The 27,489-nt window shown below is 40.5% G+C and overlaps 1 protein-coding gene across 2 annotated transcripts; it reads left to right on the plus strand.

Annotated features, from left to right (window-relative positions):
• The first annotated feature begins 814 nt into the window (after positions 1-814).
• Positions 815-27,474, plus strand: LOC131695485 (probable Rho GTPase-activating protein CG5521). Of its 2 annotated transcripts, XM_058984014.1 has the most exons (7): positions 815-1,262; positions 6,031-6,141; positions 6,792-6,809; positions 17,615-19,005; positions 19,095-23,146; positions 23,210-23,427; positions 25,947-27,474. In XM_058984014.1, the coding sequence occupies exons 1-7, from the start codon at positions 1,157-1,159 to the stop codon at positions 26,246-26,248; spliced, it is 6,198 nt and encodes a 2,065-aa protein (XP_058839997.1). In that variant the 5' UTR covers positions 815-1,156; the 3' UTR covers positions 26,249-27,474. The 2 variants fall into 2 exon arrangements, with proteins under 2 accessions (XP_058839997.1, XP_058839998.1); XM_058984015.1 differs by lacking the exon at positions 6,792-6,809.
• The last annotated feature ends 15 nt before the right edge of the window (positions 27,475-27,489 follow it).

Raw genomic sequence — 27,489 nt, forward strand, 5'->3', positions numbered from 1 at the left:
AAGCGTGTATGTATGCAGTGCGGCCAAACTAAAAGATAAACTTGAAAATATATTATGATGCAATTTCAGGTATAAGTAATCAATTGGGTCATTAAATGAAGCAGAAAATTCTCCTTTTATTTCATTGACCGATAGAGCTCAGTTGGAGTTGGAACATTCAGTTGGAGAAGTTTTGAAATATTTCACGCATATGTCCTTTTAATTTAAAAGGTCTCAAGTGCAAAATTTTTGTACAATGCTTGTTATAGGGCATAATGAGTTCAGGTTTCCGGTATTCGTTAGTTATGCAATAATCACATGATGTGCTGAAAAAAAACTTTGTTTACCTTTACATTTCGAATCAGTACTCTTGATCAGGGTTACCATATTCACAGATTTTTCTGTAATGTCGCAGATTTTTTTTCACAATTTTTGATCACGATTCTTTTTCACAGATGCCAGACTTTTGGCACTTAAATATAAAATTTCACAGATTTTTGGAACTATCGTGATTTTTCACAGATTTTTTGGAAATTTATCACAGATTTTTTTTCCTGTTTTAGTCATCATAGATGGTAAAAAGATTTTCTTGGTCGAAACACAGATTTCAATGTAGCATCCCTTACAAAATACTATTTCAAAGGAAGGACTCACGTTCAAACAATGTTAATTATGGCAAATACAAATTTGTATTTGATTATAGAGTCTAGTACAGAAAAAAATGCTGACATGTCTGTAAATCTGGCATCGCTGCCGATTGGATCTGTCAAACTATAGTATTTTTCGTAAAACAACTCGCCGCGACAGCACATCCAGTCTTCGTCCTGCTCTTGCATTATTGTGTGTACTCGTGAAGTGAAACTTTTTTACGTTCTCCTCTTTGATCAGCGATTTTTTCTCTGTTATTGATATAGTAGTGTGGCAGCTCATCAAAATGTCAATCGCGTTTTTTCGCAGAAAGTGGTGTTATTGAAAAAACGGCACAAACTGGTGAAAAATCCCGTAACATTCGGTGTGTTGTGTTGCCCTTTCCGCGCAGCTGGTTGCAAAACGATGAAAACCGCAAGTAACACCCAGGAAGTCCGATAGTTAAGGATGTGAAAGTCGACAGCAGCAATTTGGGGTCCTGAGAAACTTGCACGCATCGTTTTCGCAGTGAAAAGTGAAGAGAAGAAAGATGTTTACCAAAAAATCAAACATCGATCTGAAAAAGTCGACGGCGAAAATCCAGGACAGCAAGAAAGATTCCACCGCTCGGCTGCGACACCTAAAGACGATCCTAGGTGAGTCATGTCGGTATGCGGGGAACCTTCGGGGCGAAGTGAAACGGATCCGGACCAATATTTAGCAAAAGTGGATAAAATTTACATATTGTGGCTCTCGCACCTTTCCCTTTGCATCGTCGATTCGGTGCCCCCGTGTAATGTTTGTGATGTAGATTTTTTCCCCGTGCGTTTCACACACACATGTATACGCGGTTTATCCGTCAACGACTGGAGGCAGTGATGCCGTACGGAATAGAAGTGTAGCCGTATTTAATGATTTTTTTCCAAAAAATAGGGGATCTTTACACGAGTTCAAAAAGTGTCATTACTAAGTACTGGAATTTTTGGCATTGGTAATTCTGTCATTACCCGGCTTACACGATCATTAAAATGCTCAGTAATTACATTACTAACGTCTTGTGTAAGGGTAACTATTGTTTATCTTCTGTTAATTACTATCGTTTTTTTTTGTTAAACACGATCTATTGAAAAAAATCGAATTATTTTTTTCTAGATATTGCTAAATTATTTTATTGAATGTATTCTTGTAATTGTAAACCAAACGTTTCGTGGAATGCCCAATTAATGATTTTATCATTCATAGTTTTACTCTATTGTTTTGGGAGGGTGTTTGCTGTTGCCATTATATTCGACGACGTATTTCATGTTCTGCGAAACGAATGAATGTGCTTGGGTAATTTTGAACATAATCAATACCAAATGACGCACGTTGATCCGCTAGCTCGACTTTTTTGATATGGTTCAAATTTTGAGCAAATTCTCTTAATGGGACTAGAAATCGACTCAGGGTCGATTGAATCTTCGAAAAAAAAATTTCTGGGCACAACACAATCATTTCAGCAAAACTGGCAACAATGATAGCCAACACGGTTCATGTGTGCATATGTTCAGTGCCAGCATTCGCGCAAATACGCTAACTATTAATCGAAAGCACACACGCAAAATTCTCAATCATAGTTGAAAGTGTCCGGAACACAAAGAACGAAATATACACGGTGGTACGAGAAGACTGTGAATGGACAATCGCATACTTGTAACCTACTCTACCTAGCCACCCACCCAATTCATGTTTCGCGTTCGACAACCAACCGATGGATGGTCACGTCAATCTGCTCAATTTGTTATGCTATGCCTATACAGTCATAGCCGAAGCAACTTGTGGTATGGATTGATCACAATTTTAGAGGTATTTCGTGTTATGAATATAAATTTCTTATTATGAATATACATTTTTGCGTTTTCTTTGCATTATGAGTAGGTGGTCCGTCGGTTGGGAGGGGGGGGGGGGGGTAGGTTGTCGCTTATCTTCTGTTTCAATCACCCTGTCATGTAATAGAAATTAATATGTATAACTGTGAATGAGAAGTGATTACTTGACAGTTGCCTGATAAGCAACTGCACAAAGTACACAATTCAGCGTTGTTCACTTCGATAAGCTAGGAACTGATACCGGGGAGTTTAATATGCATGGGCAATACGCATTGTTTGGGAGGAGTAGAATAACGGCTGATGTATTGTTGTTAACAACCCATAAGTGATCTCTGATTAAATGGGAGTTAAGGACAGACACAAGTGTATTTTTACTAAAATGGGACGAGTTGGGTTGATTGAAAACTTACACTCTTTCCTATAATAATAGGAATAAGTTTTAAACAAAATCGAAATTAGTGAGCCATTTCCAAGTACACACTAAAATAATGTTCGAAAGCCGAACTGGGAAAGACAGCTAATGTTAACACCAAAAAGGCGCAACCACCAAAGGCTCCAGGAGACCGCGTTGCGGTCCTGTCATTTCCATTCAGATTTATGTAAATGTAGAATAGATAAACAAAAAATAACGAACGTAGTTGAGTCTCGCGACACGAAAATTTCAAATGTAGACTTCAAATTAAAAAATAGCGACAATTACTGCAACATTTATCGTTCGTTTTCTCAAGTTCACGGAAACTAATGGGACAGACCGCAATCAAGAGCAGCAAAACAAGCCGCCTACTAAATTTCATCGAGAAAAAATGAGACAAACATAGCCTAATTGGTAAATTGCTTGCCTTGTACCAAGCTCACCTGGGTTTGATTCCCACATCCGCACAATGGGTTTAGAGATTTTTCCAATCGGAAAAAGGGGCGAATGGCCCTAATATTAACATTTCTATAATCGAAATAAAAATGGTGAAGAAGGTTCCATGCCGTACTTTGAGAATTTAAATCTCCGTAATAACACAAAGTGCCCGGAGCTCAACCTAAGCATTCCCAGGCCTGCACTAAGTTGAATGTTTTGATAAAATGTTGCGCCATTTGATATTTTGGGTGTTCCTGGAAGCGCTGAAAACTCCTCGTTGGATTTCGAATTACTAAGATCAGGGGCTGTTTGTTTAGGCTTTGTATCAAATTATGTCATTATAGATGCAGTAACATATGTTGCCACAAGGGGATGTCAGAGTTTCATTCTTCCTGAGCTAAGGCAGCATATTTTAGCTACACAAAGTATTCTGCAGTTTTTCTGCAAAAGAATGCTTTGAGTGTCTTTTAAGGGAATGTTTCAGATTCTCCGGGTAGTGTATGCTCGCGAGGAATGGTAATGTATCATGTGGATTTTCCCCAAAGAAGTGCAGGTTTTTCAACATTCCTAATGCGAGTCTTTCTAAAGATTCTCTGCGCGCTTGCCACACCGAGCCTTTGCCGTTCGAAACCTTTCGCTCACTTGATGAAGGGGTCCTTGAAACAGCGTGCTTCAATAGATCTACGCCTGACAAACTCGAAGTGGTGACCTCTCCATCGATCTTAATTTTGTGGGCGGGAATATATACACGAAAACCCCTTTATAAAATACTAGTCGACAGCTATTTAATTTGTTTGCTTTAGATTGGATATTACAACGTAGAGCTTATCTGGGTGAACTTTCGAGGTATCCGTCTTGACTGAGTATTTTTTCGTCAGTTCTTTCGAACTCTTTAGAATACTTAGTGAATTATTTTTGATTTGAAAGAAGCTCATATAGGAGTCAATTTGTATGATTTTCAATAGTAAGTATTCGAAGACGAATCTTGTTCGACATCCATTTTAGACAAAGTGAAAATTTTAAGCACAGAGAACAGACATATAAGCTTGAACAAACTTTCCCGAAAAACCTGTGTAAACATTTAAGTGAAAATACGTTGAAAATCACCCTCGCATACAGGTTCGCATGCGTGAGTCACCATTGTATCCAAGTTTGCACACAAGTCCCGTATAGTGATTGCTGGCCGATCGAAGCGCCGGCCAGTGGCAAGTTGCTACTTGCTGTTGTCATTTCAAAGCGACAGTTTTATTTCTTACACAAGTTGAAAACTTTACTTGCATGTCAGTTCTCACCCGAATATTTGGTGACCATTCCTGTAAGATGGTATTTGGACCTTAAAAAACCATTCCCTGAAGTTTCCTCTTATCATTAGCGAAACGATGAACCAACGCTACCGGCAATCATATTGACTATTCCACTTATGGTCAGCGCCACTTGTACCATTTGCCAAATAGGTCGTTAAGTAACGTTACCATTCAAAAATGCCAATTTCCTCAAGCAAATTTTAGGGTATATTATAAGGGGAATGGTGATCTTATAATCCATTTTTGCGGTACTACATTGTTATTGGATATAACAAGGTACATTAAACATTCTACCATAAACATCTCTTCGCCATGCTGTGCGATTAGTATAATCTTACACTACACACAATTCATTTAATGTTTTTTACAATATGACAAATCGTGACGCAAAACAAACATGGTACCATACCACAAATCGTTTCGATCATTTGGTGTATTTTAACCACAGACAACCATTTCTCGAATAGTACAGTTATAGTTTTCGAGTGACACTATGCGATGGGCAAAATGTGATGAGTGTGTATAATAAACTACTTTATCGACACTATCAAATGCGGCTGATGTAAAAAGAACTTTATACATGTTTTTTTTCTGATTTACCCAAGAGCCTCTTTCCCCTCCCCCCTCATCAGTTCGAATAACTTTTTTTATTCTATCGATTTATGGTAATCTGTGATTTGATTGCATGCCGGTCCTCCTTTGATTGTTTCCCGCTAATTTCCCTTCCTGGACCACTGTGCACTGAGCTAATGTGAATAATGTCGAATGCTCGTGTTTGAGTTAAGCAAAAATTCGAATCGAATGCTTCTCTTTTTATTCTACAATCTGCGCCAATGCGTTAGGTAAGATGAGTTGCGGAGTTGAGATGAATTAAGATTGAACAGAGAATAGCCAAAGATCTAAAACGAAAAAAGTAGTTTCTCCACACCGTGTGTTAGATCTTCATAAAAATCAATCAGCAGTACTGTAACAACATTCTGCATAAGCTGATTGATTTTCATGAAGATCTAACACACGGTGTTGAAAAAAAACTGCTTTTTTCGTTTTCGATTTTTGCCCATTCTCTGTCCAACCTTAAGGAACTGTGGCCTTACAAATAAAAGGAAAACGGCTGATTTAACGAAAGTGATTATGTAAATTTCTGTAACCAGCACTGTGAGGCGAATAGAATCAATAGCTCAGCGGAGATGTCGATAATTGAACACGCTAGTTACACTTGATTTATGACATTCTTACGTCTGATAACAACATGTCAACAAGGAAGATAAGAGCCGTTGTTTGTTTTTAAATGATGTAATCAATCTTTATCACGACCTCAACCCATTAATTAAATTATGATAACTGCCTATCCAGTGAAATTATTTACTTATTTTCCCTATCATTTACTCTCCCCCAACCCCAGAGCACGTGGACGGCGAGGAAGCAAAAAATCTGTTTGAAGCCAACTATAGCCATGTCTACTACATCCTATACGACACATTCGTCCAGGCGGAAACCAATCTACGACAGCGAGGTGAGACACTCAATTTCAGTTTATGAAGTTTTGTTTATTTTAAATTGAACCGATTCTTTACCCCAGTCTGATACGATGTAGATTTTTGCGTCCCGCACCTGTTTGTAAAGCCTGACGCGTCAAGTACAACCCGTTCAAATCAATGTTAATGCCTAATTCCTGATATTGCCCACTCATATAGAATAGCTATATGCGTGATTTTCTCACTTAAAAACCACATGATTCGTTTTAACTGCGATGAAATTAAAAAAGCAAACTTTTCTCAATATCGCAGTAACCAAGATATTAAACCATGTCTATATGAACGTGTCTTTTGATTCTTATAGTAATCGAATTTGTGCAACTATCCAGCATCATTTTCCATGTGTTTGGGGTAAACGCAAATCGACTTTTATCGAATAATCTGGAAGCGATACGTTCTATATGTTCTATTCTTTCTTACTTCTTCCGTGGGTGTTTAATTCAAATGCCTTCCATCACCAATTCTACGTTGGCGAATCGGGTCGAATTGATATTCTATGCAAATGTGGCCGTACCGCCCCCGGCGAATACTCCGAATACGGAACACGGAATAAAAAATGCCTTCGCCGCATCACAAAAATACTAAACAACAAAATTGAACTGAAACAAACAAAAAAAAATCCTTGCAGAACAATCGTTCCACATCGGTAAGTGCAGCATTGGTACCTACTTCGCTCGGATCGGTTCTGCGTCTCTTAAGAGATGCGGAGGTGTTTTGTTTTGTTTTGCATTTTGAAAGCACCACTCTTTTCCGCACCACACAATTATACCGAACCACACGCTTTTGGGCGTTTGTTTACCGTTTTATCCCATCCATCTAGCCTATCAGCACCAAAACCACCACCACGACTGCCCGCCGCCGCATCGGCTTGATGGGTTCCGTTTGATAGCATGATTCGTTTCGACGCTACTTGCAGCTTCAGTGTCTAATGTGGCCTGCATGATGGTTTCGCTGTTTTGATTTGACTCTGTCTGTTTTGACATCACCGATCTTCGCATTAAATTAAATGTAAATTCTTACGCTTCTTGGTAGATTCATTTCGTTTCATATTTTTATGTTCACATGTTGATTGAAGTTATTACGAGTGCAGCAAATTTATGTTTTTGTCACTTCTGGATAAACATGTGAAAAGGGCATGTCGCAAATGAGAGCCTCTCTGTGTTTACTTTCTCTTCCGTCAATAACTACACACTTAAAATCTATTACCTACCAGTAGGTAATTTTAATTTGCTGTCCTTATTTCACTGCCGGAAAACAAGCGAGAGGGAATGATTTTTTTACTCAAAATTAATGGGATGAAGTTTAGTCGGCTTTGGGGAATATCTCTCGAGTACTTTTTCAAATGGACGTAAGTAACAATGAGAGATTCTCTTTGAGGTCTTTCTCTTCTGTTCATTACTCGGCCATTTCAACATTTACTACTCTACTCTTTGCATAATATTGTAGTAAAAACCGTCGGCTTTCGATATGTACTGGAAAATTAGTCCAAAGTGTTGTAATGACGTTATAATAAACGAAAGAGAAAGTAAACAAAGAGAGGCTCTCAATGTTACTTAAGTCCATTTGCAAAAGTACTCGAGATCTCATTATTTTTGGGTAAATTTGGACTCCCTCTCTTTCGTTTTTTGTTGGAGGAAGTAGGATGCACAGATTTAAAATTACCTACTGCTAAGTAATGGAAGTTTTCTGTGTAGGCCGCCTTTGCTCCTTAACTCTTTTTTCTCTTGTTTGCAATTCCATGCGCAACTCATTTAGGGTACTAATCCTATTTTGGTCCTATTGAGGTGGGAGTCGTATTATTGTTTGAACAACTTCTTAGTGAAGCTATATTATCTATAACCTTGCATAGTGTAAAGTATCAGTGTGCTATTTCTCAAACATCTGTAGGTATATAATATAAAATCACTCAATTATCTGCATAAATGATAATAAAAGTTCTATTCCGTGCATCTTTTCTCGATTCTCGAAATTTCGCAGCATCGAAAAAAATTACAAGCTTATGTACAGGACATGATGATATTAAAAATGTAACTTTTTTTCAAGAGCTTGCAATACAAATCGCGAATGAATTTTAATCTATCAAAAGCATTATTATTCCGCGGGACGTTGCATAAAAGGATAAAGCCGTGTGGAATATAATAGAGGTATCTACTCATCTATAGACAATCCCAAGTAGCATTTCTAGTTTTATAGCACACTACAAGTGCAATCTAAATTTTAAGGCAGGCTTCAAGAGTACCATAAAACCTTAATTGTTACTAGGGAATATGATCATCGCAATATGTACGAAAGTCGCTCGCGATCAATTTCCCATAATTCTAAACGAGCAATTTGAACTCCGAACAACCGGCAATTGGGAGTATTGCTTCTTATTAACACTTCAATGATTATTTCCAAAGTTTACAGTACAAAGCAAGCGTACAAAAAGTATAAGAGATATCCCAAATGAATAAGAAAATTCACTGCGAAATGTTAATGACTACTGACTAATGTTACTTTTGGTGTGACTACCAAGAATCGCTATACATTAGCATCGCAACTATTTAATAAATTATTGCTAAAACTGCTCTAATATAACTTAATTCCCTCGCCTACCAAAATCTCCTACTAACGTACGCGTTTCAGTAGGCGCAACCCCAGTTCTGTCCGCCCGTGCTTTATAAAATATCTAGGGTAAAAGGGTATAATACGCTCCACCGGGGCAAAATGCCCCTCTTCAATTCCCAGGATTCCTGAACTATCTAAAAAGTCAAAATAACTGATAACAGTATCGTTTCATGAAATCAACGTACTAAGTTAGTTTGGTATTTTTAATATGTTGCAAAACAACAATATACACAAAAGTTTGAAAAGAGCTACTTTGACGTAAGCTTCCATTTTTTACAATAGCATTACAACCAATTAGAAACAGTCGGATTTGATAGAACTATTTCAAGTAGCTTACTAGAATGTTATAGTTACTATCTTAGTTTTTAGCTTGGCTTAAAACTATGTGTGCGTGAAGAATTATTGATACATTCACAACAGCTCATCACCGGCTAAAACGCCCCACCCATTGTTGTGGGGCATACTCACCGATTGCTGTGGGGCATACCATCCTCTTGTTGTGGGGCATATTACACTTTAACCGGGGGCATTTTGCCCTGGGTGAAAGAAAAAAAATTAGGTATCTTTGAAAAATGTTTAATAATACTTGTATCAGGATGTTTTTAATTAAAAAATTAAACGGGTACTAATTTCTAACTAATATAACAATAAATTAGAGTAGTTATTGCGGAGATCATAGTGTCGAATGGTGAAATATAGCTATTTTTGCTTAAGGGGGGCGTATTAGACCTGTTTACCCTACAGAAGCATGTTGCCACATGCCCTAGTGATAAAAGATTAGTAACGGTAATAAGATAAGTACCATCGTGCGGCGCTACTTTGGATATGTGGAATTACTTTGCACACTTTAGTTTTTCAATATTTTCTAACATACGCACTTTTATTAGTTTTATTATACTTTTGACATTTGTAGAGCTATGTCTTTCAACCATGTTGCGTATGACTTTTGTCATTTTTCTTAACACTGTTTACCAAAAAAAACAAAACACTTCAAGGGTCGATAAAAGTGATTGGAGGCTCGTAAAATGAGACCGCTCGACAGAACAGAAAATCTTGAGTGTATTAAGACAACATACTATTTTTTTGAAAGAAGAAGAAAAATGATGAAAAATGGCGAAAAATGCTTTCTAGTACGATAAGATTGCTTTTTTACGAGCCTTTAAAGATTTTTGTGTCTTCAAAAAGGTTGTTTTAATGTCATTATCAACAATTTTACCGAGGATGCCAAGCCTCTAAATAATGTTGCGAGTTTATTCTCCATAATTATTTCCAGGAGGATTAATCACCAAAATTACTTTTTTTTTTTCAAGAGATGCACTGTATTATATTGTATAAATTCTTCCAATACATTGGACCTCCAAAGTTGGTGGTTGCGAAATAATGTGATCTTGGCCATGAAAAATAAGGTTTCAAACCTTTATTTCAGAATACTTGACTGAAAAAGTGCATAACTTGAGAACGTGGCCTTGTGTACTAATTACGCCATCAAGTTAGCAATCAAATGAACATCATAAATAGTCCCTTATTTTGATTTTTTTTTACAACATTTTTAATCCCACCGTTTTTTAGAATTGATAATACAAAAAATCATTAAATGCTGTTAGAAACCAATTTTGATATACTAGAGATAAACGAAAAACAATATGCAGTATCAACCCACTCTTTTTTGACAAGTTCCGTTATAAATATTAAATTAAAATGAATCCCTCATTTTAGAAAATACGATAAATAGATATAGTTGAAAAATAAACTCCGATATCAGTATAAATTAATGATATTTCCATAAAAGTAAATAAAATTGGTTAATTTTTATTTTATATCGAATTAAAGAATAATTGAAAATAATTTTTAAAAGCAAAATAAGAGAATTTTTAATTTAAACTTCGTTCACCACCAATAGAGCTTATTCCTTTATTAAGAATTGGTTAACATTTTTTAGTAAAAGTAATTGATAAATGCATTTTTTTTCTAGAAATAAATAATAAATACATTTAAATTATTATAAACTTCCTGCAAAGTTACGATAGGACCCTTAAAAGGAAACTTTTTCCGCTGGGTACTCGCCGTAGTTACTTCTTGTCAAATTATGTGTTTGTCGGTCTAGCATTGTTTTTTTTGTTCTTAGCGTTTCCGCGATTCGTTACTTTGTTTTGTTGTACACTAAGGTTTTTTTTTACACGGTTTTTTTTTGCACGGTTTTTTTTTACACGGCTTTTTTTACACGGTTTTCGCAATTAGCACGGTTTTTTTTTGCACGGTTTTCGCAATTAACACGGTTTTTCGCAAAAATATTCTAAGTCCTTTTAAAGGCAAAAGACTTAGACGATTTCTCAACAATTTTTTTTGCACGGGTTTCGCAAAAATGTTCTAAGTCCTTTTGGAGGCAAAAAACTTAGACGATTTTTGATCAATTTTTTTTTTGCACGGATTTCGCAATTAACACGGTTTTAGCAAAAATCCTTATGAAGGCAAAAGACTTAGACGGTTTTTGACCAAGTTTTTTTGCACGGATTTTCAAATTTACACGGTTTCTGCTTTTCCATTTTGAATGCAAATAATTTCGAAGATTTTTAGAAAAGTGGAAGTGATTGCTTTTGGAACAGCATTAACGAGTAGATGCCAAATGTTCATGTCTGAGGCCATTTAGAAAACCAAGATGGCGACTTCCGGTTCAGTGGAATTCTCTGAAACCCCATAAATATGGGTATTTTTGGAACGGGATTGATGAGTGGACGTCAGATATCGATGGCCATATTGAAAACCAAGATGGCGACATCTGATTCGGTGGAATTCTCTGAAACCCCATCAATATGGATATTTTTGGAACGGGATTGATGAGTGGACGTCAGATATCGATGTTTAAGGCCATTTTGGAAACCAAGATGGCGACTTCCGGTTCAGTGGAAGTCTCTGAAACCCCATTAATATGGCTATTTTTGGAACGGGATTGATGAGTGGACGTCAGATATCGATGGCCATATTGAAAACCAAGATGGCGACTTCTGATTCGGTGGAATTCTCTGAAACCCCATCAATATGGATATTTTTGGAACGGGATTGATGAGTGGACGTCAGATATCGATGTTTAAGGCCATTTTAAAAACCAAGAAGGCGACTTCCGGTTCAGTGGAATTCTCTAAAATCGAATCAATATGGGTATTTTTGGAATGGAGTTGACGAATAGACGCTAGATATCGATGTCTGGTGCCATATTGAAATTCAAGATGGCGACTTCCGGTTCTGTGGAATTCTCCAAAGCCCAATCAATATGAGTATTTTTGGAACGGGATTGACGAGTAGGTGCCAAATATCAATGTCTGAGACCATTTCGAAAATCAAGATGGCTACTTCGGTTTAGTAAAATTTTCAATTACCACAACAATGTGAGAATTTTTGTAATAGCGTTAATGAATAGATACCGGATGTCAATTCCGGAAGTCATGTTTTCATCTAAGATGGTGACTTCTATTTTAGTGCCAAGACGATGTTTTAAATATAAAGACACGCGGCGAGAAAAACAGTAAATTTGGCTGCACGGTTTTACAAATTATTTGTCTGCTAGTAGTTTTGGCAACCAGGAATATTGTGTAAACAGCGAGTGACTTGTAGTTTTAATGAATGCTTGGCGAATTCCTTTTTTGAAATATTTCCCACAATACTCAATCATGTAACTTGGAAACGAATTGATTTACGTTACTGAGCCTGTCTACATGTTTTTCGTTGCACTAGAAAAAATGTATCGAGGATGCAGGATGCAGACATGCATTTCTTTTCATTTCAATCTCAATACTCCCCACGCATTACTTCCTAAATCCGCCATATTTGTTTACATTGCTAGTTTGGAACCGTTGTTTTGGGTTCGATTGGAACTTTTGGCTTCAGTCTTCGCGCATCTCTATAAGCATCATCTCTGCTTTAGTGTACATCTCATTCATCTTAAGGGGGCGTCTGGTGTAGTGGGCAAAAAAATCGACTTCTTTTTTATCCGCTTAATTGTTAGTATTGAGCCTCTAGAATAGTCTCCCGCAATCTCGGTGACCTCTTTTGTTTTAAACAGCCATGCATTCCTCGCGCGTATTTGCTGTGACACACGCAGATTTCAATCTATCGGCAACAATTTTCTTAAGACTGACAGCGATAAAAATACAGTGTGAACAATACACTTTAAACTACTTCCACCCAAATTTTTAAGAGAAAATACCAAATGGATTGTTTTCCACGTCATTTTTTCCGTGATGCAATTTGATATGGAGTATCCTTTAATAGCGTTTTTTCGAAACCGCGTTTTTCAAATTGGCGAACACGATAACTCAAAAACTAATCAAAGAATTGACTTGATTTTTTTTATGAAAATACACAGTATATGTAGCCTGTCGGTGAACCACAGAAAACAGAATGAAAAAATTGTTCTCTCTATTATTTTGAAGAAAAGTGCACGAATTTTACAGAAAAATATGAGATTTTTCGGTTTACATGAAGCCATTTTCCTAAACTCGAACTTTTTTTGGGTTCATCGAGTAACTACAAGTCTAAGCTTTACAAATTTTACTTAATTTCCTGTGTCAAACAATTTTATCAAGAGTCATCGTGTTAGCCGCGGCGCTCCTCGACGTGGAAATGGTTGGACGTCTACTCTTGGAACGCTCGTATGTGTGGCTCTGCGTGGCTGACGACCCTATTCTGCGCGGCGTGTGACGTGAGACGACTAATCTCACCTCACTCTACGTGACTTCACCCAATTCTGAAGAGTCACTTCGGGTGACGTGAGACTCCCATTTAACCGCAATGAGGAATCTCACCTCACCCGAGTCGACTCTCAGAATCGGGTGAGAAAAGTCACGTAAAGTGAGGTGAGTTTCGTCGTCTCACGTCACACGCCGCGCAGAATAAGGCCGCGCAAATATTTTTTTTCGTACAGAATAAACGTACAAATTTAAAGCTTAACATTACATAAAAGATGCATTGTTTCCTTGCCTTCAAAATCGTAAAACAAAATAACTTTCGGTTTGAGCACTTTACACCAGACGCCCCCCTTAATAATACAGCGAAGACCTGATTTTATTATTTCCCTCTGATTATGTCAGCTTTTTGATTCGACTTTGAGTCTCGCATGAAGATTCGCTCGATGAGCTCTAGCAGACGAACCAACTCAAATTCGAGTAAATCCATTCATGAGCACATTTTTCTTATCTTATAAATGCAAAGTATACAAAAATAAATGTATCTTTTTGTTTTACGCTGGATATTTATACTCAGACCTCTGGCAACTGTATATTTGTCAATCCAGTTCCAAAACACTCCATGTTGTGAGTTATACAGAATATCGCTAAGCCGATAGTCTCAATGTTGTATTTCAAAATGGCCTCAGACATTGATCTCTATCATGCGCTCATTAGGCCCGCTCGGAAAATATGCATACTGATTGGGTTATTGAAAATTCTGTTAGACCGGAAGTCGTCATCTTGGTATTCCAAATGGCCTCAGGCATCGATATTTGGTGCCTACTCGTTAACACTGTACCGAAAACAACCATATTGTTAAAGTGCGGGACAAAAGGAAACCTCAAGATCCGACGTTTCCACTTTTCCAAAAACCTAAGGAATTGGAAAAAGCAAAAACCGTGCTACTTGCATAATCCGTGCAAAAAAAACCTGTTCAAAAATCGTCTGTCTTTTGCCTTCAAAAGGACTTAGAACATTTTTGATAAAACTCCGAAATCATCCCTTTTCCTAAAATCGTCTAAGTCTTTTGCATTGAATGTAACGCGGTTTTTTTTGCACGATTTTCGGAATTAACGCGGTTTTTTTTTTGCACGGTTTTCTGAATTAACACGGTTTTTTTTACACGGATTTCGCAATTAACGCGGTTTTTTTTACACGGATTTCGCAATTAACGCGGTTTTTTTTGCACGGTTTTTTTTTACACGGTACGTATCCCCCGTGTAAAAAAAAACCTTGGTGTACTTACCTTTTTTGTACGCTGAGAACTGATGTGTCCACTACCAAGGAGCTCCATTTGTGAGCCAGCAAGTCCATATGAAATATTAAAAAACGCTATACCACTTTTATAGCAATTCTGCTCATATTTGGCATCAATAATACATACACGATGACGGCTGAATCTTGGCTGATATGATACAAATCCATCGATTATTAAAGGAGTTATAATTCGTCAAAATAGAATAATTGATAAAAAGTGCACAAAGAAGCCCTGAACCCCGAACAATCGACAACGAGCGTAGTTACAGGACATTACTTTTAATAGAATAGACTAGAAAATAAACTGGTCCAGATGTGAATATCCAAATCCCCGTGATACATCTACCTGTTATTCAATTAATCTAGTTCTACGGATCATTGTGTAACTATTATTGGAACATCGTATGCGATGATACGTAAAACGTTTTTCCAGTTTGCACCAAGGCGGAGTAGTTTCCCCGGGTATAGTAAAATAATACTGAGTCTTGGTCAGTTAGCATAAAGTCATTGGGCATAAGGTCATTTGGTAGTGATAACGTTATTAATTACCAGGATATTTTTTGAGTATATCTTCCTGTATGTATTGTGCATTTTGATTGTATGTTGGTAATAATGTTCATCGTTCGAGGGTGAGTTACTTATGCAGTTGTAAGCAGCTGGCATGTAGCTAAAATTTTTAAGCATAATGCCTGCTACCTAAACATTTAAATGAATTTAAATTAGTTTGTTTACCAATAGTACTAAAATTGAACTTGAACCAAAATTAACTAGTTTATTCTACTTTACCAATTAATAAATAACATTTATGCCTAATGTGGCTACGCCATATCGCTTCAGGATGCGTGATGTTCGACATCACTGTCGCTCCGTCGGATTTAAACTAATGTACAGCCCTTATGTTTAAGTAATCCGGGCAAACGATTGGATCACAGGTTTGCTTGCGTGGGGCCGCCGCTTCCGATGGCGGGTCGGCGGCCAGCTCGACCGGCTGATGTCAACAAACACAAAAATTTCGAAAATGAAACTCAAAAGAATTGCTTGTATATAAAAGAAGACAAAATCAGTTATAAAATGTATTCACTTGAAACATAATCAATATCAGGTAATGGGTAACAACACATTATTATTATTGATTAGTGCAGCTTTAAACTTATAGGTCATTCATCTGATAAACTACACTTTTACCTGTTACGCCAAATAACCTGAGATCACTTCGCAAAATTCGAAATCACGCAAAATTAGAAATTAAGCCAAATGACCGTTATCCTGGAAATAAATTAAATTATGCCAAATGACCTTCAGCGTGATCAATTCTGGAGAAAATTTAGAATAGGACGTAAGTTACATTGAGAGCCCCTCTTTGTTTACTTTCTCTTTTGATTATTACGACAACGCAGCGGCTGGTCCAGGGCCAGAACGCATACTGACGAATTTTCACCCAACCCATTTGAAATGGCAGGGCGATGATTGGGGCAATTTATACGCATTCCATCGATTGTATGCGAACTAATTAATGAAATAGCAAATTAGGCATCTTCCCTAATAGAGCCAAATAGGCATTTTTCCCTTATTACTGCTTCCGAAAAATCCATCATTACAGTTTAATATAGTAGCCATTTTCCAACCCAACGTACACACAAGCATAAAAATAAATTAATTTATCCCAACGCAAGTTCACAAGCTGCAAACAGCTTACACTGGCCGCACGATGCAGTGTTCAACTTAATCTCAACCCACCCTACCCAAGTGGTACTGGCACCTGAAAATTCGTACACGGTTTAACTGTGTGCGTGCTAATGCCACCACTGCCGAAAATCCATAACGTTTACTCATTGTACCGTCCGGACGTTATAGTCATGATGTTGCTCGCTTGACATGCGAGCAACTCATGATTGAAACGAGCACGCGGCATCTCTATTTACAATTTCACCGTATTTAATAGAGTCACTTAGGTGCTCTCTATTGGCAGCTCGGCCCGGAATAGACTGACTCATGTATGGGAGTTTTCAAGTTTTCCGAGACCCATTTGATTTTTACGGGTTTTTTAATAGCGTAATATTGAAATACTCAAATAAGCCCATCAACACCAAATTAATAAACATTTCGCTCATGAAAAACTACATTCGTTCATAAATTACTCCAGACTACTCTAGGTATACTTTTGAAAGAAGTTTCATGAACTATATCTGTTCTGGACGGAAGTAGTGTCCTTTTTCAGGATGGTCGATCTGGAGGCACCTTACTCGAGTCTTCTCCTACGCCCACCAAAGATGATAAATCTAAACATAAAGATGATCTTGGTACCAGTTAGAAAAAAATGATTGATTTTAAAAAAATGACATTGACGTTTTAATTTTTGTTTTAGTTTTTCTTTAGTTCACAATTTCTGTGTTTGCCTTCCGAGACCTAACTTGGAATCAGCCAGTTGTTTATGTTCAAGCAAGACGAAACTTTATGAATTTAGCGTCTGAATAGTGCCAAGTTTAAATTTGTCATCTAACTGGATCCAAAATGATGCTAGTAACTGATGAAGAGAATCGGAAAAGAAGAAAAAACGAACTTTAAGTTAGGTATTGTGCCCTCTCGTACAAAAAATTCCTAATTCACAAAATGGGTAATTCCAAAAAAATTGCATGGATATGTTTTTTTTATATTATTGAAGGCGTAAATCCTTCAAATTTAGTATTAAATTGAACACTCACAATAATAATTAATCGTAAACGCATTCAATTCTTTTAAATTCTATTTTTTGAAGTATTTTGCATTTATGGGCTTTATTTCGATTGTGAAGCTTCCGCCTACCATTCCACTATCTAAGCTACAACTATCTCTTTTTCCTTTTTCTCCACTCCAACCAATTACACAGTCCACAAAACGCACCGCGAGGAACTGGATGGTTCACTATGGCTGCTGAGCAAAATCCTCTGTCTGCTGCCGGAACTGATCGCCCGCCGTTGGCAGGTGCACTCGCTCGGTCGAATACTCGCCAAACTGCTGCACTATGGCAACAGTGTCAAGCTGCGCCGAGAGGGCGTCCGGTACTTTCTCCTTTGGTATCAAGCACTCGGTGATAATGCACCGGACTTTGTTCACGGCATGTTTACCGAGCTGGTTCCCGGACTAACGGTACCGCAGAAGGGAAAGAACGGTCCACTGTCGTCGGATTCGGAGTTCATCGCGACGGATGTTCTGAATCATCCGAACATGAAGGGCGAGCTAGGTGGTTCCGTTTTTCACGATACCGGTGCACATCCGGTCAAGTCACCGGAGATTCAGCCCGTTATTCCACCCAGCTCGAACGAGAGAACGGCCGCTCCTGATCCGCGCGATGGACTCGAAATCCTGCTGGACTGTATGGTGCAGTCCTGTGGTTGTCTTAAGTGGAGAGATAACAACCCGCAGAAACATATCCGCACCTTTAACTTCCTGTTGACAAAGTTTCGGGAGCAGTACCTACCTGTGTTCTGCCCAAACTTTGACTATTCCACTTCGATCTACGAACCCAAAATCGATCTACCGGCGATGCGAAATATCTCCAAGCGAGAGGAAGTAATGAGTTCATGCATAGTGGTTCTGGTAATCTGGATCGCCAAGTATACCCATGAAAGGCACATCAGTACGAAACTGGATAACGTACAAATCGATGATGAAGTCGTTGGAGAAAATGCATCCCTTCTGTCGAATCTACGACACTTGGGCTATACACAAACACAGCTGGTCCGAGATGTTCTTTACTCTAGCCGGGACACGGTAAACTTTGTTCATGAGATCTACCGGCAGGCGTTCCTGATGTCTTTCACTTCTAAAAGTCAAATCGAAGCTATGCGAATTGCGATCTCCGTCTACCGGGATTGGATGAGTACGATTCCGCCACCACCGTTCCTGCTGGAACCGGACACTAGCGAGGCATCGCTAAGTGGTAGCTCCGGTGAGCTCCATCAGGGAGGACGTCCGAACAGTCAGCGGCTTCGAACCGATTCCTACCTGGGAGCCATCAGTAAGGAAAATGTAATGATCCGAGCTGGACTACAGAATGTTCTGCAGGTGTTCGTTACGAACGCGGTAAATGTGTTCATGATCAATACGGCGCACTTGAACATTCACTTTCAATCAAAGACAAATAGCGATGGCTTTGCTACGCCTCTGGATGAGCAAACCGATATCTGCAAGCGGGTATTGAACATCTACCGGACGATGGTAATGAAGACACGCATGGAAGGCAAGACGTGGGAGCAACTGCTGTTAGTGTTGTTACAGGTGAGTTATATTTTGTTTACTCTGGGTGACAAGCAATCTAGGAAATATATGCGTTATCTCTTGAATACATTTCATTTCCTCCTCCGTAGGTAACATCCGTAATTCTCCAGAATTCACCGCCGAACGCAAAGAAAAACAACCTGGGCGGCCGGTTAGCCCAACCCATCTTCCAAACGTTGATCGTCACATGGATTCGGGCCCACACGAATGTGGTGGTGAATCCGGGCCTCTGGGACAAGTTCCTGAAAGTGTTGTCTTCGTTGACACACCGCGAAGAGCTAATCGTTGAATGGGACAAGACGATGCAAACTTTGACGCGTGTTCTCGCCAGGCAGGTATACAACATTAATCTGTCGGATTTGCCGCTGGATCGGTTGGCGGAACAAAAGGGTAAGAGGAAACGGGGAACGCCTTCCAATTGGACTCAGAACTCGGTCGCGAATCAGAATGACAAGCCGGACAGTTCGGTGACGCAGTGCAATAACAATGGCAAAATGTCCATGGACGAGACCGTCGGCGATGATGTGAGGATCGTTGGCCACGGTCAAGTGGTAAGGAGTATTCCAGGGACACCGTCCCTGAATAGAAGCTACAGCGAGGGTAGCTTGGCACCATTCCGAAAGTCTCGAACAAGACGAAGGGTAAGAAGCAAGAATCAGGCACAGAATCAGCAACATGTAGCCTCACTTCCGATGGCGGTAGAGCATTCATTGAATCGGATGCTGTCCAATAATTCTGGCGGTGGATTGAGCATTAGCAACGAGAATTTGGAACTATCAAGGTTTTCTCAGTGCGACGAATCGTTGATGATGGGACCACCAACTATTCGAAGAGCTCTTTCGTTGGACTCCATTCGTCCTACGCCGGGTAAAAGTCGTGCAATAGGAAATGATAGCGACAGCTATAGGTGTGGATCCAGAAGTCCGTCACCAACGGCCTCGAGTGGAATTGAGAGTGGCTCGATCAAGGATTCTCCCATGCAAATAGATGTGTTGACAGCCGATAGCTCTAGCATCGATACTCAAGATGAGAGTAGCGCAGTTTCCGCTGACAGGAGATCCATTTTGGCTGGTGGAACCGCTCGCGGTTGGCTACCGGATGTGGCCGCTATTATGTGGAGGAGAATGCTTGGAGCTTTGGGGGATGTTAACAAGATCTTGAATCCAAAATTACACGCGCAGGTTTTTCAGTACCTGGTAAACATAACGGAAAGTTTGATCAAGATTCGAATAAATCAAGGAATCTCGTTGGACGGCCAGGTAGTCCCTACTGCGGTAAATCTTGTTCCACCAATTGCGCTTGTTGCACCTTGGTGTTACGGCGCCTTAACACTGGATGGCCAATACAGCCAAGGTAAGCTGTACGCTATGCAGTTACTGTGTACAATCGTCAAGGCAGGGGCATCATTAGGAAACAATCAGCTGCCGTTGTTTTACCATGCGCTTCATCAGGCTCTTTCCGGTGAGGATCGAGCGATGGCCTACACTGCCTTGAGATATCTCGGAGGGCCACGATTTTTGAGTTTGTTACTTCCGGGACATTCCTTACTTTTGTTGGATTTGGTTCACGCTTCAACGATAGTTCTGACCTCGTCGGAAACTGGACCACATGCTCCCAGATCCCAGGTTGCAGGTCTACTCGGCTCCCTGCTTTGTTTTCCCAAAACATCCCTTCCTGGACCTGTTCTGCAGCCATCGGAGCCCAACATCGACCTAATGGAATGTCCAGATCTGCAGGAACACGTATTAAATATTGTCCTACGTTGTGCACGCCGGGAACCTACAGCCAAAGCTCGTTCTATCGCAATAGCTTCTCTCGGCCAGTGGATTCTTCAAAACCTTACCAATCCGTCCTCATCTAATTCCTCCACCGCTTCAGAATCAACTTCTTTCAAGCAACGAATTCCTTTGCACCATTCCGGGTCAAATTCAGCGCGCGAAGAAAGCGCCTTCAGTCCCCGTATTCGTGAAGCCTTCCAAGTAATTCTGCAAGCGCTTCAGTTTAAGCATCGCATCATCGCCCGGCTAGCCTCTGAAACGCTCAAACTTTGCGCTGAACAAGGAAAACGCATTGAACGAATAGACCGCCTACCACAGCTGATTATTGACACGATATGTCTGTCATTGGAAATCCAAAACGTTCCATATCCGAAAGACTCGGACAAAACCGTACTAACTTCTTTGCTTCTAACGCTTGGTGAATTTTGTATGTCCTTCTCGGTGGAAACCCTTCAGCGACCCAAGAGCACCGATTCCGACGAACCGCTTATACAGGTAGTATTCAAGGCTCTTTACAAGATCGCCATGGGTGTTCACAACGGCGAGCGGATCAAGCTATTCACTACCGATGAAGACTTCGACATGACAATCACTGTAGATGATGTTCGGGAGCAGAATTCTCCCACGGAGCCCACCTACCAAACCTCGGAATGGATTGCCAATTGTCAATCTGCGATTAGATTGTGTGCCAAAACGGTTGCAATGCATTTGATTACCAATCTGGGTCATTTTCCCATGGGTATCGGTGCGACACGGCTCAGCTCGATGGTTGATGAACAGGACGATCTAACTGGCGGTAGTACCAGTACTTTGCATCGAGAAAACTCATGGGGTAATCGAGATTCAATGGATTTAGGAGCATCACAGGTCTTGGCTTCTCCGAATCTTCAATTGTTGATGTTAAGTCCAGAACTGGTGGCAAGTTTTATTGAATTATCTGCTCTCAAGTTACCAGGAGGTGGAGCTACCGCAGGTCTGATCACAGCCAACCGACAAGTACGTTTGTTGCTTCGAGACCTAAATGGTAAAGCCTGTTGGGACGCATCAATCCTCTACAAAGAACCAAGTCCTACCGCTGAAGATACGAGTAGACAAATAAAAGACTTTTCCCCTTCCACTGAAAAGCCAAACTCAGCATTTCCCTTCCGAACAGACGGAGGATTCTCAAGGATATTCGCTGGAGCAGCTGCCTCCATTGACCCAATGATGTCCACTGTGGGGCTTCCGATAGCGCCTCTTCGTCATACCCTCCGACATAGACCTGTTCATCAATTACCGGTGGCCAAAGACCTAGCACCTGATCTAGATCAACTGGACGATTTGCTTCAATACATTGGGTACACTAGCCCGGAGTGTCTGGATGCCAGCGGTTCACCTCTAAACACCGCCGGCCCTTCGCCTCTTGGTCCACCATTAGAAGCACAAACCATCTCAATAATCCTAAATCAACGAGCGCTTGAAACGGAGTACATCGCCCGGCAAAACGCATCCGTAGGCCTGTTAGGTGAGTCCCCTGCATACAACCTCGGAGGATCCGTAGCATACGCTTCGTTCATAGACGATAACCTACCTGTGGTACCGTTTGGACCAAGTGGAACATTAACGACTAGATTCAATAATACGACTTCGGTTGACCGATCATCGACGAACTCTTCCAGCGAAACAAAATCATTCCAGTTCGGGCGAATCTTATTTAGCCAGCTCGGTTTGGCTGGCTGGGAGCGGCGTAAAAGAACTCATCTGCTGCAGCGAACGGACAAACTTCTGCGCGAACTTCGTAATCTGGACAATCAGAAGTGTCGTGAAACGCACAAAATGGCTGTAATCTATGTTGCTAACGGACAGGAGGATAAAGGAAGTATCTTGAGGAATGCATGCGGTAGTAGCACTTATGAAATGTTCGTATCGGCACTTGGCTGGGAGGTGGAGTTGGAATCGCACAATGGCTTCCTCGGAGGTTTACCTAGGCAGGGCTGCGGCCAGACTGCCCCGTACTATGCGACACCGTTCCTGGAAGTCATCTACCACGTGTCAACACGAATGCCATCCGATACGTCGGAGGCGATGTTGAACAAGACCCGACACCTGGGCAATGACGAGGTTCACATTGTGTGGAGCGAACACAATCGCGACTATAGGAGAGACATTTTGCCTACGGAATTCTGCGATGTACTGATCGTGATATATCCAATGAAAAGTGGTCTTTTTCGGGTGACGATTAGCAAGAAACCGGACGTTCCATGGTTCGGACCGCTGTCCGACGAGATGGTGGTGGGTGGTTCCTGTTTGGCGAGCTTGGTTCGAGCTTCGGCGATCAACGCAAGCCGAGCGAAGAGGACTTCGCTTTCGCTGTATCAGCAGTAGTAAGTTGAATAGTTTGGTTGGTTTTGAAGATCATTGACCGTTGGTTTTTAATTTTTTTTTAGTTATGAGGAACGGAACCGCTCGTTGGACACGGTGGCATTACGGCACAAAGAAAGTAATACCTTCGAGGACTTTACCGCGAGGATTTTTAGTCCGATTCCACCACAGATTGCGGTGACCGGAGGGGTTATCGGAGGTTCCGGCACGGGCGGATTGAGTAGCGCTGGCGCGCCGCTAGCAGCTGCCCTTATCGATCATCACAGTCGGACATCTTCCAAGAGTAAGTATCTCGTGCGCGGTTTGTTGTCATAGGACAGGGTAAACCAGAATAACTGTCAGTTGAGATAATAATCGTAAAGTACAAAAAGGGTGCTAGTGTGGTTCTTGTGGATGTAACCTGGAACCACTTGAACCAAATGAATCTCAGAAAGTCTGGTTGGCATCGTGTTTGTGGATAGAGTACAATTCACAGACTACAGAGGTAAAAGTACATACTAAAAATTTGGATTGGATAAGAGTAAAGTCAACTGTACAGGAGTTTCTCTTCTGAAAATTCGGTCGAAAAGATTTTTAAACATTTCTATCGTTATGTTACTCGGTTATAACTCTGGATCCGATTCGTTGATGGCTGACCCAACTGCTGGAAGTCCTCAAGATTGCAACATAGTATCGAGTGGGTGATTAAAGTCTTGATTAATCCTGATTTAAAAAGCTTTCGTAATTTATTCCAGTGAGGTCTGATAACGTTCTGGTTTTCCGACACGAACGCGGCAAGTTTATTCCAGCAAGTGAACATCATCATCATCGTGGCCGAGCAAGTCGGGTACTCTGTATTTCAACCAAGTGTATTAGATTTCCTGGTTACCCGATCTTCGTCCGTAGTGCATTGACACTGTGTGGGATTCACGATTCACTTTCGTGCCTAACCACTAAAAACACTTCTTACTCTTTTTTCGCCTTTTCCTTCAATGAACTATATCGAGGTATTACTTCGTGGGAGTACTCATTGTGCTTTCGTCGCACCTATTTCTTCTGCTGTATCTCGGAACCTCACTTGGTCCATTAAATGGCTGGACCTTTTCGTTTCGATTTAACTCTCGACTCTTCACATGCTTCTTGTAGCCATCTTTTACGTCGCCGTTGAGCTCTCGCTTCAATGAGCCGTTTAGGAACTAATTCCATGAGCGATTTAGCTCCTGTTTCCGTTAGTCATTCAGCTCCCTGACTTGTGACGATCTACTCGGATAGACCCCGGCTGTGAACTCACCCTACTCCGACTGAGAGTTCCCTGGCGGAGGAATTTCTCCCGACATCGATACCCGCTTCCTCGAACAATTAGGCTCCCAGATTTATCGAGATCTACTCGTATATTATCCGGCGGTGAGTTCCCTGACAGCGGAATTTCTCTCGGTAACGATTTCTGTTTCGTGAGGCAATTGGCTCCCCTTTTTGTCGCTATATAGTCGGATAATCCACGTTGGTGAATCTACTTTACTGTGAATTCCACGGCGGTAGATTTCTCCCGGTATCGATGTTTGTTTCCGTGAGCCATTTAACTTCACGCTTCGTCCCGATTTACTCGATCTAGTCCCAGCGGTGGAGGGTGTTGAAGTCAGTCCGGCAATTCTGGTGAAGTCTGACGTCCGGTTTACTGGTACCCGCTACTACGTCGCGTACTACTCAACTGGTTCCCGCCGGTGGACCTAGTCTACACCGACGGAGAGTTTCCCGGCGGCGAAATTTCTCTCGAAACCCAATTTGTGATTTCACGGTGGCTTTCTATCCACCGGCGCTACTGGTCCCTTCGTCACTTTCTCTGCAGCTCGGAGAGTATATTCGTAAACTCTCTGTTGGCAGCGTCCCAGATATGCTCGTTGTGGCACATCTCCTCGACAATATTGTCACACCAGACATACGAATTTCTTCGAACCTAGGGCATTCGAAGACATTCACGCACTCCGGGCAAAGGGGCTGGCTGAGAGTTCATAGTCAGTTCAATTCTCACAACCTCCCTTTTTAAAGACACAAATGCCTCTTCCACTGCTCTACGCTCAACGCTTATGATGTTGATGTTGTCCGCGAAACCAAGAAACGTGAGATTTCGTGATGTTCCGTTCTCTTGCACATCAGATCGCTATGTTGAACAATAGATTCGAGAGTGCATCACCCTGCCTCAATCCATCTAACGTCACAAACAAGTCGGATATCTCTCCAGCTAATTTGATGCTTGGTTTTGACTCACCCAACGTTACACGAATCAGTCTAATCAGTTTATCCGAAAGCCATGTTCAACCATTCTCTTCCACAGTGCGTTTCTTCTCACTGAATCGTACGTCGCGTGGAATTCCACAAACAGTTGGAGAGCGCGCAAGTTGTATTCTCGAAATATATTCCTGATTTGTCATAGGGTAAACATCTGGTTGTTCGTTGATCGTCCTTCTCGAAACTCACTATGGCATTCGCCGACAAAAGATTTAACCAACGGGCGCAGACTGCTAAACGGAACACTAAAGAGTACTTTATAGACCATGTAAGATCGTTATTACACTCGATTTTGTGACCCTTCTTGAAGATCCAAATTCCATCGTGAGATTGGGAGTTTTTGTTAGGGTTGACTTCGCATCTTATTTTTAACGTACTATACAGAATACAAAGCTAGTTATTTTCACTCACCCTCAGCTAAATATCTGGATTAAAATTAAAAAATTCGAGACAGAAGTATAACAACCATTTGAAGTTGTTACCTTTAGAAAATCAAAGGAGAAGCATTGTTGTTCATTTAACCTAATACTTCATCAGCCTGGATCCACCATCCGGAGATGGTAGCCACAGCACGCGAGGTCACTCAACAAACCGTGATGGCATCGGTTTCCCTGGAACAACCCTCGCCGCGTCCGCTGCGCAAGTTGCACCACCCTTTCAAGCCGGTGGTGACAAAACCACCGAAAACTGCACCGCCACCAGTTCCATCGACCGGCGGGGTCGGGCCAGTGCTAGCCCATCATCATCAACACCATCATCCCCACCACCAGCAGTACACACCCGGCACCGGTACGCCACCGGACAGTCCCACCCTTCCGGGCCGGTCCAAGTTCAAGTGAGACTGGTGGTAGCTTCTGGCCAGCACCAGTAGCGAAGAAGATCTGTACACCGCCACGGAGCAAACGCAGCAGACGCTGCGCAGCCCCATCATGGAAAAGGTCGGCATTTCCGTTTGCTTCTGTGGGAAATGATTCCATTTTTGCTTTTATCAAACGCGAATACCAGCCTTCTTCCTGTATAGTGTAGACACGGCTGAGAAGCGTAAAAGATGTAGCTTTAGATGTAGATTAAAGGAAAATATTTATTGCTGATAAGCACCACGAGTAAAAATAATCAAAACAAGTATCAGAACTTACACAATTGTGAGATGAACGCGTCCATTAATATTACTATTATTACTATTTTGTCCTTTTTTGTTTGATTTTATAACTCATTTTTAACATTGTTGTATTTAATTTAACCATTGATTTATTAACGAATGCTTCTTTTGCTAGGAGTAAGCCTTTTTCGACGTCCCTTTTTATAGTTGGTAGCTAGCTCGGACCTTTTGTCTTCGCGTTAGATAACTAATGAAATAGTACTAGTTAACGCACTTTAACACATCATATAATGATCACCTTTATGAAAGTAAGAACTTATAATATTCGGCGTTATGCACATATGCTATATGAGCGCTGCAGGCACTTATTTCCTCCACTGGAAAAGTATTGTTAGATTACTACTTATTTATTATTATTGTTTTGAGGGAGTCCCGTGGGTCTGCTAGGGAAGTGAAAAGTGAAATTACGAATGAGACGCAAAACTGCTGTAACCAACAGAATCGCTTTGATTCCAACTTTTTTCTTTAATCGTTATTTATTAATAAAACTACATGACCAGACATGTTTTCCCTTCTTCTATCGCATAAACATAGACTAAGATTGTTAAAGAAACGTAACATTGAAGTAAGGATACGAACAACGTCTTAACACAGATAAATGGTAATGGTGACAGGATTTAGGTTTAAGAGCACTTTTGATACGAAACTAGAAAAGAGGTCTACTGGTAGTTAGACGCAGAGATGAGCTCGAGTGGGTGGTTTTTTATATGAGTCGGACACTGGAACGGAGTTTAAGATAAGATAATATATCAAACGGCTTGCAAAATAATCTGTTGCGAATGTTTTTTCTTTTGTTCTTCTTTACTACCAGCCAAAACATGTACTGATCAAAGACGTTTGTTAGGATGCATTTCAAGAGCTAAACATTTATAAATTAACTGAATAAACCAGCAAATGAATATGTTAGTGGAGAGTGTTTCA

This window comes from Topomyia yanbarensis, unplaced genomic scaffold (assembly GCF_030247195.1).
Source record: "Topomyia yanbarensis strain Yona2022 unplaced genomic scaffold, ASM3024719v1 HiC_scaffold_4, whole genome shotgun sequence".
Classification (NCBI taxonomy): Eukaryota; Metazoa; Arthropoda; class Insecta; order Diptera; family Culicidae; genus Topomyia; species Topomyia yanbarensis.

What these genes read in the sequence shown, in the direction of transcription:
- LOC131695485 (XM_058984014.1), top strand. Translation starts at nt 1,157, where the DNA reads ATGTTTACCAAAAAATCAAACATCGATCTGAAAAAGTCGACGGCGAAA. An exon ending in ACACCTAAAGACGATCCTAG is followed by an intron (nt 1,263 to 6,030) that starts GTGAGTCATGTC and finishes CCCCAACCCCAG; the next exon opens with AGCACGTGGACGGCGAGGAA. An exon ending in TGCTGTTAGTGTTGTTACAG is followed by an intron (nt 19,006 to 19,094) that starts GTGAGTTATATT and finishes CCTCCTCCGTAG; the next exon opens with GTAACATCCGTAATTCTCCA.